This window comes from Eretmochelys imbricata, chromosome 24 (genome assembly GCF_965152235.1).
Source record: "Eretmochelys imbricata isolate rEreImb1 chromosome 24, rEreImb1.hap1, whole genome shotgun sequence".
NCBI lineage: Eukaryota > Metazoa > Chordata > Testudines > Cheloniidae > Eretmochelys > Eretmochelys imbricata.
The window spans coordinates 21,308,258-21,320,477 of record NC_135595.1 but is presented as its reverse complement, the minus strand read 5'-3'; the positions used below and the strand labels follow the sequence as shown (position 1 = coordinate 21,320,477).

General features: G+C 61.9%; 1 protein-coding gene across 4 annotated transcripts in view; it reads right to left on the bottom strand.

The window, feature by feature from the left end:
* NECTIN2 (nectin cell adhesion molecule 2) overlaps nt 1-12,220 on the bottom strand; it is a 42,207-nt gene that overhangs the window by 14,332 nt on the left and 15,655 nt on the right. For 3 of the 4 annotated variants that reach the window (XM_077841731.1, XM_077841734.1, XM_077841735.1), the window contains exons 2-5: nt 10,358-10,708; nt 9,497-9,790; nt 9,127-9,244; nt 7,564-7,712 (exon numbers count right to left, since the gene is read on the bottom strand). In XM_077841731.1, the coding sequence (XP_077697857.1) occupies nt 7,564-7,712; nt 9,127-9,244; nt 9,497-9,790; nt 10,358-10,708 (912 nt within the window). Of the gene's footprint in view, nt 1-4,590; nt 6,015-7,563; nt 7,713-9,126; nt 9,245-9,496; nt 9,791-10,357; nt 10,709-12,220 lie in introns of those variants that run through there. The other variant, XM_077841732.1, reaches the window with a different exon arrangement.

Below are 12,220 nucleotides of genomic sequence, written 5' to 3'. Positions count from 1 at the left end.
GAGTCCCACAGCTTGCAGGCCCTGAGACTGGGGGCTCAGGTGACACTTCCCTGAGAGGCACATTACCAGAGACCACAGGCGCTGGGCAGGGAGGGTGATAGGATGCCAGGCTAGTGACCCCCTCCCAAAGGGAAGGCAGGATGGTCCAATGGTTAGGCCCTTGCCTAGGACTCAGGAACCCTGAGTTCCATCCCCTGCTCTCCCCAGCCTTCATGTGCCTAGGAGGGTAAGTCCCATAGGGTGGGCCCATGGGGCAAAGCCCCTGCAGTGGCAAGTCTCCGAGCTAGAGAGCTGGGGGCTTGCGCTCTGTATGGTGACAGCCCCTGCAGGGGGGCGCAGTATAGCAAAGTGCATTGAGATCCCTGGCTGACACCACAGGTGAAAAACCCTCCCACCGTCCCCTCTCTTGGCAGGAAACAGCCCGGGTGCGAGGGGGGGAAATGGTGTTTCCCCTAGAAATGTTTGGATGAAACTGAAATAGGACGCAGGGCTTTGGCTTGGTGTTTCTCCCTTTGCATAAACAGAAAAACAACCCTGTTCCGTGTGACTCAGCATTCACAGACACTGGGGAAGAGCCTCGAAGCTCGACAGGAACTCGCTCCTGGTCAGCCCCCCAGCGGTTTGCTAGAGGTGGATCCCAAAGGGTCCACACATTATTGAACCATCTGCTGATCCTTCAGCAGCTGAGCAATTGCTACAGGCGGCTGCAGAATCCAACAGCTCCCTGCTAACTCCACAGCCCCTCGGCGAGATGGGCCGAGGCGGGGGGAAGTCCCATAACCCCCCAGCTCCCGGAGTCACAGGCTGATGGGATGGGAGGGGCTCGGCTTGTGCATTTTACAGAAGGGAAGTTCTAGCCTGCGGCTTTTTGGGAGAAAAGTTACACGACATGGAGTGTGACCCCTACAGGCTCAGACAGACACTAGAGAGAGGTCACAGAGCAGGAGCCCCCCGCGCCAGGCGCTGCACAAACACAGACGGGCTACACGTGTCTCTAACCTCCAGGCATCCTCCCAGCAACCCCTTGCCATCGAGCCCTGGGAAAATCCCTGCTTCTCCCTGCAGCCCCACTTCCCTGCCAGGAATAAACACGGGCTATTTATACACCACACAGCCACTTAGAACTATGCCCACAGCTCAGGCGAGCTGCAGAGAGGAAATCACAGGACTTCCAGGAACGGGCACAGATGGGGGTGGGAGAGTTTGGGGGATGGCGTCACACACCGGTGCTTGAGGACTTGCCCTTTCACTTCTGCCTTCACCCCAAGGGATTCTCCTTGCGCTGCAGAGAGCCGCAGGAACAGAGCTGAGCACAGTCCCGGCATCCAACTGGCATCCCGTCTGCCCTACAGCAACCGCTGCCTACCATGAACCCCCAACCCCAGAGACCCCCTGCGTACCATGCACCCCACCAACCCCACAGAGACCCCCTGCCTACCATGCACCCCCAGCCCCACAGAGACCCCCTGCCTATCATGCACCCCACCAACCCCACAGAGACCCCCTGCCTACCATGCACCCCACCAACCCCACAGAGACCCTCTGCCTAGCATGCACCCCACTAACCCAAGACTCCCTGCCTAACGTGCACCCCACCAGCCCCACAGAGACCCCCTGCCTAGCAAGCATCCCTCCTGTTGGCATGACCTCATCCCTCACAGAAGTCCCCTACCTGGCATACACCCCATCCCTGCACCCTGCCTGGCATGCCCTCACCCAGCCTGCACCCACCCCCCAGGGTGTGACCAGCCCATCCCCCCAAACCTAGAGCCCAGCCCAGGGCTGGGAGAGAGGCAGATGCTATTTTTAACTCAGGCAGCTTCATCCTCAGCTCAGCGGCTGCAAAGGAAGCCAGGGCCAGTCCCCTGCGGGGAGGATGGGGGGGCATGGGGGAGCTGCACTTGTGTAAAAGGGGAATAGCCCCAGAACTGCTGCTTCAGCTCCCAGCCCTTGGCAACGTCAAACCCCATGTGGAACAGGCTCCGGGGGGCGGACGACAACACGCGAGGGGTCACCGTGTATCCAGCCCCCCAGCACAGGGGTCTCCCATGCGGCAGATCCTGCCGTGTCTGTGGTGCCTGGGGGGGGCAATGGCATCATCTCCCCCAGCACCAACATCCCTGCTGCCTGCCCCGCGCCAGCCCTGGCTCCAGCTGTTGAGAGCTCTGGCTGCTCCACAGTGGTCCCTAAACAGCCCAGGGAGGGCACGTGCACGTGTGGGGGGGCTCACCCAGGTATCCTTGGCCAGAGCAGGCCCCCCCCTCCCTGTGCTGGGCAGTTGGGAGGGATTCAGTTAATTGGTCTTTAGTGGCCTACAAAAGCTGCCCTCAGACCCCCGCCCCATGCTATACTTGGGGCTGCAGCAGGGCAAGAAATGGGTGCCCCAACCCCCTGCCATGATTCAGCAAGACTGAGGCTCCTGCTGGGGATGGGGTCCCTGTCTGGGCACCCCCCAACCCCTCGCTTAGCCAAGGGGACGCTCAGCAAGATCATCAGGCAGCAGATTCCCAACGGATGAGAGGAAGCGACTCCCCCACAAGGCAAGTGAGCCACTGGAACCCAGTGCTACCGGACATGGGGAGTCACCCAGGGAGAGAACACCAGCAACTGCTGGCAAGTCGTGCACCCCAGTGCGGGTATGACACCGATCTCTAGGAGGGTCAGGATGAGACCTGCCTGAGGGGTGGGGGGAGTGGCCAATCACCACCTTGCAGGGCTCTCTCACCTCCCCTCTGACACACAGCACTGGATGGGAGACAGGATGCTGGGCTAGATGGGCCCTCACCTGGCAACTCCTAGATGCCAAGCCTCAGCTAAAAGGCAGTGGATCCAACCCTGGGCTGGGGAGATGGCAGCCGGGCTCGGGGGTGGGTCCCAGGCCTTCCCAGAGCTACTGCCCAGTCCCAGCAAGCGTGGAACAGCTGCGAGCACTTCAAAGCTGGGAGCTGCCGGGTCAGGGCCAGGTCGGCCAAAAACCAACCGCAGGACTGCTGAACTGACACCACAAGCTCCCAAGGGGCATGGGGGCTGGAGGGGGCTGCCCCAGGCCTGCAAAGCCATGGGGAGACAAGTCCCACAACAGATCACAGAGCCCGGGTCTCCCCAGCGCCTCCAACCTGGGCAGGCGGCACTGGCAGAGAATTAGGGGGATCCCAGCAGTGGGGGAGGTGGGTGGCACAGGGGAAAGGGGGGGGAATTCTGGGGAGAGGAGCAGCAGAGAATCAGGGAGGGACCCTCGCAGGGAGGAGTGGGGGGAGGAGCCCCAATACAGAACCCCAGAGAGCAAGTCAGTCTGGGGCCCCCTTACTGGTTTCCCAGCTCCCCCACCCCTGACATCTGGCCCCAGCTCCTCTCAGCGTGGCCTGTGCACGAACCATACACCACATTTCACACCTGAGCGGATGCTGCTTGTGGTGACACGGGCCCGAAACCGCAGACACCTGCAGCGACACTCACAGGCCTCCCCAGTCCCCAGCCAGGGGCAATGGGCCCCCAGCCCTCCAGGCTGACCCTTCCCCCGTCAGATGGGCTCCCGCCCAACCTGGAATCTAGGAAGGCGCAATGGGGCACGAGACAAACGGCAGAACCTGCGGTGCCGACAGAGCCGGGCGACCCCCCGAGCCTGCCACCAATCTGGGCAGCTACTAATAAAATGGACGTTTTCCAACTCAAACCTGGACCCACCCCAGAGCAGGCTGGGTTTGGGGAGCAGGTCCAACTGATGCTTTCTGTCGCCCCAGACACTGCACATGAGCCGGCGGGTCTGATGTTCCCACGCCCCCCCCCCGGGGATTTTTAGTTTTCTGATGATTAAAATGGAAATTTCTGTGACCACACAACGAAAAGCACCAGCCGTTTCGGTTGGAAAGTTTCGGTTTTTTCCTGCCCACAGAAGTCGTTTCTGCCCATCTCTAGATAGTTGGCGATTCACTGTCCCCGCACACACCCCCTTCTATACCCCTCCAGTGCAATGCCCCATAGACGCCCCTCACCCTGCTAACAATGCATTTGCAGTGTGCCCCCGGCCAGCTCCCTCCCACGCACACCCTGCAGTAATACAGGAGGTGAGTGGGGGGAGGGCGTACGTGCCCCCAGCACACCCTCCTTAGCGCTGCGCATCCCCCCAAGCATGCAATCCTTGGTGCTCCGCGCCCCCGCCAGCATGCCCGCCTTGGTGCAGCATGCCCCCCCCAGGCACCATGCACCTTCTCCAGCATGTCCTCCTTAGCGCCGTGCACGCCCCCCCAGCACACCCACCTCGGCATCATGTGCCCTACCCCCCCAGGACACCCATCTTGACACCACACACCCCCCCAAGCACACCCGCCTTGGCGCCACATGACCCACCTTGGCACAGCACCCCCCTCCCACCAGCACGCCCTCCTTGGCACTATGCCCCCCCCAGCACGCGCTCCTTGACCCCGTACACAGCTGCCCTCCCAAACACACCTGCCTTCATGCACATGTCCCTGCCCTCCCAATAATGCAGACTCTTCCTCCCGCCACCTGCGCAGCCCTTCATGCTCCCCCCAGCAATACTCTTTTCAGCCCCTCTTTCCCCCCAGCAATGAGAAGAGATGGGGCTGGGCCTGGGGTCCAAGGAGACTTTATTACACACAAAATGGAGACAGACTGTTCCGGTGCCATAGCAACCAACACACTATGAAAATAACCTCTCTACGGAGCTCGGGGCCCCAGGATATTTACACTGAGGGGGCGGAGGAGCTGGCCCGTAAGACACAGCATGGGGGGGTTGGGGGGGGCTGAGAACAGTGCGTGGGCGGGGGGGGGGGGGCGTAAACAGAGTGTCACACACAGACACTAGGAGACAAGGGAGAAACACTGCTCCCTAGGGCAGAAGTATACTGGGCGCCCCGGGGCCATCCGCCCCCAAAGCTGGGCAGGTCATAGACATAGGGTGCACCTCGGGGAAGCCCCCCAAACTGAGATGGGGTCACACAGACTCTCCCGCTCTCATTCCAGGTGGGGCAGAATCAGACAAATCACATCTTGAATCGAGGGAGCTGCGTGGGCCATCTTTTAAAGAGGGAGGGGGATCTGTGTTCCCCCATTTTCAGCCAGGCTGGGGGACCCCAGCACAGCCTCCGTCCCGTCCCCCATCGTCCCCTGTCCCGTCCCCCGACCTCCGAGGCTGACGCCTGGCTCGGGAACTACTCTAGTGTACAAAAAAAGAGGCATCAGCACGAACCTTCCTTTTGGGAGGGGGGGCTCATCTCCCCATCCTGCCCCGCTTCCCAGCACTTGGGGGTCCCCAGCCCCATGTGTTCACCCAGAGCAGAGCATCCCCATCCCACCACATGGATGTCAATAGAGCCTCTCCCCCAACACAAGGGTGCATCTCCCCCCACCTGGCCAGGCAGCCGAGACCCGCCTCCTGCCTGGGGCTGGCGGGATCACGAGTGAGGAGTCCAGCATCCTTGACCCCCAGGAGTTTCCGCAGCCCCCTGAGTTAATCCGTCTCTGCTCCCCAGAGTCTCTTGTCCTCTCCCGCGAGGGCTTCACCCCCCATTGTCTCGGCTTCCCTGCAGGGCAGGGCAGTCACACGTAGACAGCCGTCTTGGAGATGATGGACCCGTCGTGCTGCGACTCCATGTCGTCGTCCTCGTAGCCGCTCGGAGCGCTGTGCCCGGGGTGGGCGCTGAGCCGCAACATGGGCCCCACCTCGTCAAGCCGCTCCTCCTCCTCCTCCTCCTCTTCCTCGTGCCGCTGGCCAGGGTAGCCATAGGGGCCGGGCCGCTCTCCGGGGGCCCCCTCGCCTGGTGCGGCCTTGAGGGGCCGGTCCAGCTCCGAGTCGGGGCGGTAGGTGAAGTTGTGGGGCGCCCCATTGCCGTAGACGCGGGTGGTGGGGTCATAGGCACCCTTGACAGGGGGGCGGGCACGGCGCCGGCGGAGCAGGAAGAATACCAGAGCCCCCAGCAGGGCGAGGGCCAGGATGCCCCCGACGAGGCCCCCAGCCACGGCTCCGGCGCTGCTCTGCAGCCTCGTGGGGTGCTCTGGAGTAGAGAAAAGACGGGGCAGGGGGTCACTCTCCAAGCTTCAGGGGATGGAGCCGTGGGGGGAGGGCCGGGGTCGTGGCGACCCCTTGGTCATCTGACGCACGCTTCCATGCAGAGCCGGGTCCTCCTGGGGCCGAGACGGGGTCTCCCCTCCCTTCCCCGCTCTGCCCAGTACCCCCAAAACTCACACCCCGCCTGGGCCCACAATGCACCTGGGCCCCTGCACGCCCATTCCAACAAGGCACCCAGCTGTTGGCACATGCCTCACCCCCTGCCCTACCCCTCCAATGCACCTGGGCCCCGCATGCCCATCCCCCTCAACACATCTGGCTGTTGGCACATGCCCCACCCCCACCCCACCGGGCTGTTGGCACACACCAAGCCCCCTGCCGCACAATGCACCTGGCTGTGGACACATGCCTCACCCCCATAATGCACCGGGCTAGTCGCACACACCAAGCCCCTGTCCCCCTCTCCACAATGCACCCGGCAGTTGGCACACACCAAGCCACCTGCCCCCCCGTGCATCCGGCTAACGGCACATCGCCTGCCCCACAATGCACCTGGTTATTGGTATATGCCCCACACACTCCCCCACAACGCACCTGGTTTGCCCTGCCCTCCCACAATGCACTTGGGTGTTAACTGACCCCCCCCACCCTGACCCCCATATTAATGTTCACACATGCTGCAAGGCCTACAAAGCCTGGCTGCTGCAGGAGCCTCGCACCTGTGTGCAGATCCTGAGAGCAGAGAATTATTGGCACATGACAGTCACAGGCATCCCCATCCCCGCAATGCTGCCCAGTCACCACCAGAGCAGTAACAGAGGGAGTCCTGATGCCAGCCCAGCCCAGCCCCCTCCTTAACTCACCAGACCCCCCCTCCTACCCCTAAGAACCAGGGAGAGAACCCAGGAGTCCTGAGACCAGACCAGCCCCGATTGACTAGGAAAAGCTGAAGCTGCGGGAGATTACCCCAGCTCCCGGGCTGCAGGACCCCTGGGGAGGTGGGGGAGTGGGGGGAAGAGCCTGCAGCTTCCAGCAGGGGTGTGGGAGAGCCCACCACACCTCCAGAAAAGGCAATGAGATGTAACACATTCCCGGACCAGCTTCCACCAGCTAGGCAGGGCCTCTGCCCCCCGTCCCTCACTCAGAGGGCACAGGCTCCAGAGCAATGCCTTGGGGAGAGGCGATGAAGCGGCCTTGGGGGGGGAAGGGGTAGGCGCCAACATTTGCAGGGACCCTCTCTCGCCCCAGGAGAGGCCCCTTCGCCTCCCAGGGGATGACACAGATACCCCTCCCCCACTCCTGGGAGCCCCACCCCCTGGAACTTCCAATATCCCCGCATGAGATCGCGCCACCTTCCCCTGGGAGCCCCCCCCAGCACACAGACACCCCCAGCCCTGGATGAGCCTCCCACCCCCACCCTGCGCTCCTCCAGCCCTTTGAACAGACCCTGGACCCAGATCACACACCCGTCCCCCTGGTGGGGGAGGGGACACCCCCCATTCTCAGCCACCAGGGAAGGACCCCCGCGCACTCACCTCGCACCAGGATGATCTGCTCGACCCGTGTCGTCCCCACGCTATTAGTGACCTGGCAGATGAAGGTCGTGTTCACCGCCACGTCCACTGACTGCACCAGCAGCCGGTCGCCCTGTACCTGCACCGTGGGGGGCAGCGGCCCGCTGGGGCTGGGGGAAGGGAGGGGAGAGGCTGGTTAGAGACCAGGGCAGGGGGACCTGACTCCCAGCATACCCCCCTCACGCCCTTCTCAGACCTGGGGTTTGACCTGGCTCCCAGCCCCATCCCATGATCTACATACTAGACTCCATGTCCCTCCCAGAGCTGGGATAGAACCCAGGACTCCTGGCTCCCAGGCCCCACCCAGCCATTTGACTCCTTCAGGTGTGCATTTAAAGCAGGAACAACCCCCAACACACTTGCTGCTGACACACTATGGGGAGTGGGGGGCAGAGGGAGACTAGGCAGCGGTGGGCAGCCACTGGGACAACGGTTCCGAGCTCTGTGCCAGGGGCTGGGTGGGGCCCCCCAGGTAACCCCTCCGATGCTCAAAGTAAGCATGGCTGCCACACTGCCCAAAGCACACTGACCCCCATCCCCCAGCCGCAGTCCTCCCCGGCACAGGGCTCTCCTTTCAGCCCGGCTGCCAAGTGACCAACAGCTGGCTGCCCTGCTCCTAGCAGGGTCTGGGGGTGGGGGGGTGCAGCTGTTCCTCCCGGGTGGGAAAGATGAACTGGTTCAGACCATCAGCCTCCCGGGCCTTGCAGAAGCGGGGACAGAATGAGACAGCCCCCTCCCAGCCAACCGAGTCTCCCACAGGGACAGGCCACCCTGAGGTGAGGAGCCCGCCTACAGAGAGTGCCCGGGGCCCCTCACTAGCCTGGCTCTGGGGAGTTTGGGGCCCTGCTAACCAGCAGAACAGGACCTGAGGCCCTTCACAACCTAGAAAAACAGGTTTGGGAGCTAGTTTATGTTTTCATTTCCTCCTCCCCATGGGAGCAGCACCATGAGCCAGGACCTGCCACCCCTCCTGTAAATGTAATCCCTTTGTCCCCTGGAACACCCCTTCTCCCATGAGGGGCACAGAACCCAGGAGTCCTGGCTCCCAGCCCCGCAGCTTTAACCCTCTAGACCTCATTCCCCTCCCAGAGCCAAGGACCCTCTCTCCCTGCCGTAACCCCAGGGCAGCCTGCACCCCAAACCCCTCATCCCCAGCCCCATCCCAGAGCCTGCACTCCCAGCCGGAGCCCCAGCCCTGAACCCTCATCCCTGGCCCAACCACAGAGTCCCCTCCCACACTCCAAACCCCTCGGCCCCACTCCCACCACATGAATTTTGTTTTGTGCATGTGCACATGGGTGGGAAAAATGAGAGGGAACACTGCCTCCCAGCCCCCCCTGCTCTAACCCACTAGGCCCCACTTGCCTCCCAGAGCCAGGGATACAACCCAGGAGTCCTGGCTCCCAGCCCCCCAGCTCTAACCCACTAGATCCCAATCTAGGAGTCAGCCAGTGTGTTTTGGGGGTGGGGAGGGGGGGCCTAACAGCAGCATCTCCTCCCCCATGGGCCTGTGCAGGGACTCACGTGCTCCAGGAGTAATGGGTGGGTTTGGGGTTCCCTTTGGCCACACATCTCAGCACGGCCTCATTCCGGCTCACATACCAGTTGTCATCATAGCCCTCGATGGTGACTTGCGGGGGGTCTGTGGAGAAAGCAGAGGGGCCAGTCAGACCCTACCGCCTGCCTTTGGGGCCCAAGCTATCCTTGTCCCAGAGACAGAGAACCCAGGAGTCCTGGCCCCCAGCCCCTCCCCACCTTCTAACCCACTAGACCCCACTCCCCCACCAGGGACAGGAAAGAACCCAGGAGTCCTGGCTCCCAGGCCCTCTGCTCTAGGCCCCACTCCCCCCCAGAGCCGCGGATGGGACCCAGGAGCCCCGGGCCCCGCACTCACACAGCACGGACAGCGTGACAGGGATGTTCTCCGGCTCCGTCAGTGTCCTCTGGCTGATGACGCAGGTGATTTGCTCCTGGTCTGCCACCGCCGTGGGCACCATGTTGAACTGGCTGGTGACAGTGACGGTGCCGTCTCCGTTGGCCACCTCGGAGGCATTGAAATTGCCGGGAAGGGTGGCGATCCAGGTGATGCGGGCAGGGGGTTTGCCATTGGCTGAGGTGCAGACGGCCACCGGGATCATGGCGTTACCCGCCACCACCTTCCGCGACTCCGCCGTGTTGGTGGGCCTGGCTGGGGGGACCAGAGGGCAGGGTTAGCCAGTGGCGTTCCCCAGGCTCCTCCAGCCAAGATCGGGGGCGCCGTCGCGCCAAGCTCCATGGGAGCTGACCCAGGAGTCCCGAGTCCCAGCTCCCCGGATTCATCTTGCCAAGATCCTGTCGCTGAAAGTCCCGTTCCCAGCAGCTGCCCAACGAGATCTTCTCCCAGGGCGGCCTGGTAGCCGTGCCTAACTATGCTTTCCCCGTCGTTAATTAAAGCAATTAGCACAGGCAGTTCTGCCCATGTCAGACACAGGAACGAGGAACCCCGAGGCACCGATTTCACCACTTCCCCTGCCCTGGGAGTGGCGCAGGCTGCATCTGATCCCAGGGGCATCCCACAGACCATTCCCTAAGAAGATGGGACCTGCAGGCCAAACCATCAGCCCCACACCCCCCCAGAAGGGAAGGCCTGTATCTCATTCCCCAACCCCCACCCCAGCCAGTCCCATGCCCTTGGGTGGGATTGGCACACCCTAGAAGGGAAGGCCCCATGTGACATTCCCCCCCAACCAGTTCCCTGCCTGGGGCACCCCCTCACCCAGGATGCTGAGTGTGGTGACCCCATCCTCGTTGCCATGAGGGTAGGTGGCGAATTCGCAGATGTAGGTGCCCTCGTCGCCCATGCGCAGGGGCTGGATGATCAGCGTGGCGTCCTGCAGGGAGACGTTCAGAAACCGGATTCTGCCGCTGTTGTCCAAGGGGAAGTTGGGCTTGTGGTCCGGGAGGTAGACAGCCACGTTCTGCTTCTTGCCCCCCATCTCCTTCATCCAGGTAACCTGGCTGACCTTGACGTCGGAGCTGGTTGTGGGGAAGAGGCATTGCAGCGTGGCCTCGTCGCCCACATAGCCCGTGACCTCATTCCGGACCTTCACCCGCTGGGTCAGCACCACTGTGGGGGGAAGAGACAGAGCCAGTTAGTGGGACAGGGACAGCCACTAGACCCAATGCCACTCACAGAGTTGGGACGGAACCCAGGAGTCTGCTCTCCCAGACCCTCCTGCTTTGACCCGCTGGACCCCACTCGCCTCCCAGAGCTAGAAACGAGGACTCCTGGCTCCCAGCCCCCCTGTTCTGACCACTAAACGCCACTCCCCTCTCAGAGCCAGAACAGAACCCAGGAGTCCTGGTTCCCCGCCCCTCTGCTCTGACCACTAAACCCACTCCCCTCACAGAGCCAGGAAGAGAACCCAGCCCTCCAGCTCTAACCACTAGACCCCACGTCCTTCCCAGAGCCAGGAGAGATCCAAGACAGATCCAAATGTCCTGATTCACAGCCTAGAGAGAGACTGAGCTGGTTAGTGATTGTAGGGGGAGAACAAGAGAGACACACCCCCATGAGTATCCCACACTGAGCTCCAAGCCCCTGCAGCCCAGAGATGGCCAGCTCCTCACTAGGGATGCCCCTCTGACAAGGAAATGTGGAAGGCTGGGAGCCTGAACCCCAGAGCGTTACAGATGGGTTTGGGGGGATAATTCCGATAGGAGCCATTTAAGTTGCAGGTGTTATTCTGGGGGTCTGACTAGATGATCTAATGGTCTCTCCACCTATGGACCTGCTTTTCCTGCCTGCCCGGGACCCTTGTACCCACAGATCCAGGGCGATTCAGGTCAGAAGGGACTGTTTGTGCTTGCAGTCTGACCTGCTGTATAGCACAGGCCAGGGAATTCGACGCAGTCCCCCTGCACAAACCCGCCTCTCAGCGAGAGCCCACCACTTCCCATGGGAGTCCCTCCCAATCCACTCAGAACTGGTGCCTTGTTTCCAGTTGTACCATGTCTGGCTTTACTGTCCCATCACTGGCTCCTGTTCTGCTTCTCCGCTCGGTTCAGAGAGCCTTTCAGCGCCTGGGACAGTCACCTCCTCAGGGGCGTTGGAGCAGCGTGTAGAGGGGCGTGCCAAGAGCCACTGAACCAAACTGTAAACTTTGCATGTGATGGAAACCACTTCGACCCCCCGACCCCTGCACCTCGTGACCCTTGTGAGACACTAGCCAGACCGAGCACGCTCAGTCTCGCTCCAAGGCATTTTCTCCAGCCCTCGGATCATTTCTGCAGCTCTTCTCTGCCCACGGGTTTAACTCTATGGGTTTGGGGCACGCAGAGCCCTGTACGAATGCGCCTGTTCCTGGGTCGTTTGCCCAAGTAACAATGCCTGGGCAAGGGCTGCACAGGGAATTGCTCCGATAGAACTGAATGCGGCAGCTTTGTAACTGGTCCAACTGCATGCTTAGACCTAAGCCCACCTCCAGCCAACCCAGTGTGTCCACAGAGCCATTTACACCAGTTACCTGAATCCCTTTAAACCCAGACCTTAAAGAGGTGCAGCTCTGCATATAGACAAGGCCAAGGGACAACTGGGGCCGGTTCAGAAAAGGGAAAAGCTAGGCTGCATACCATGGAA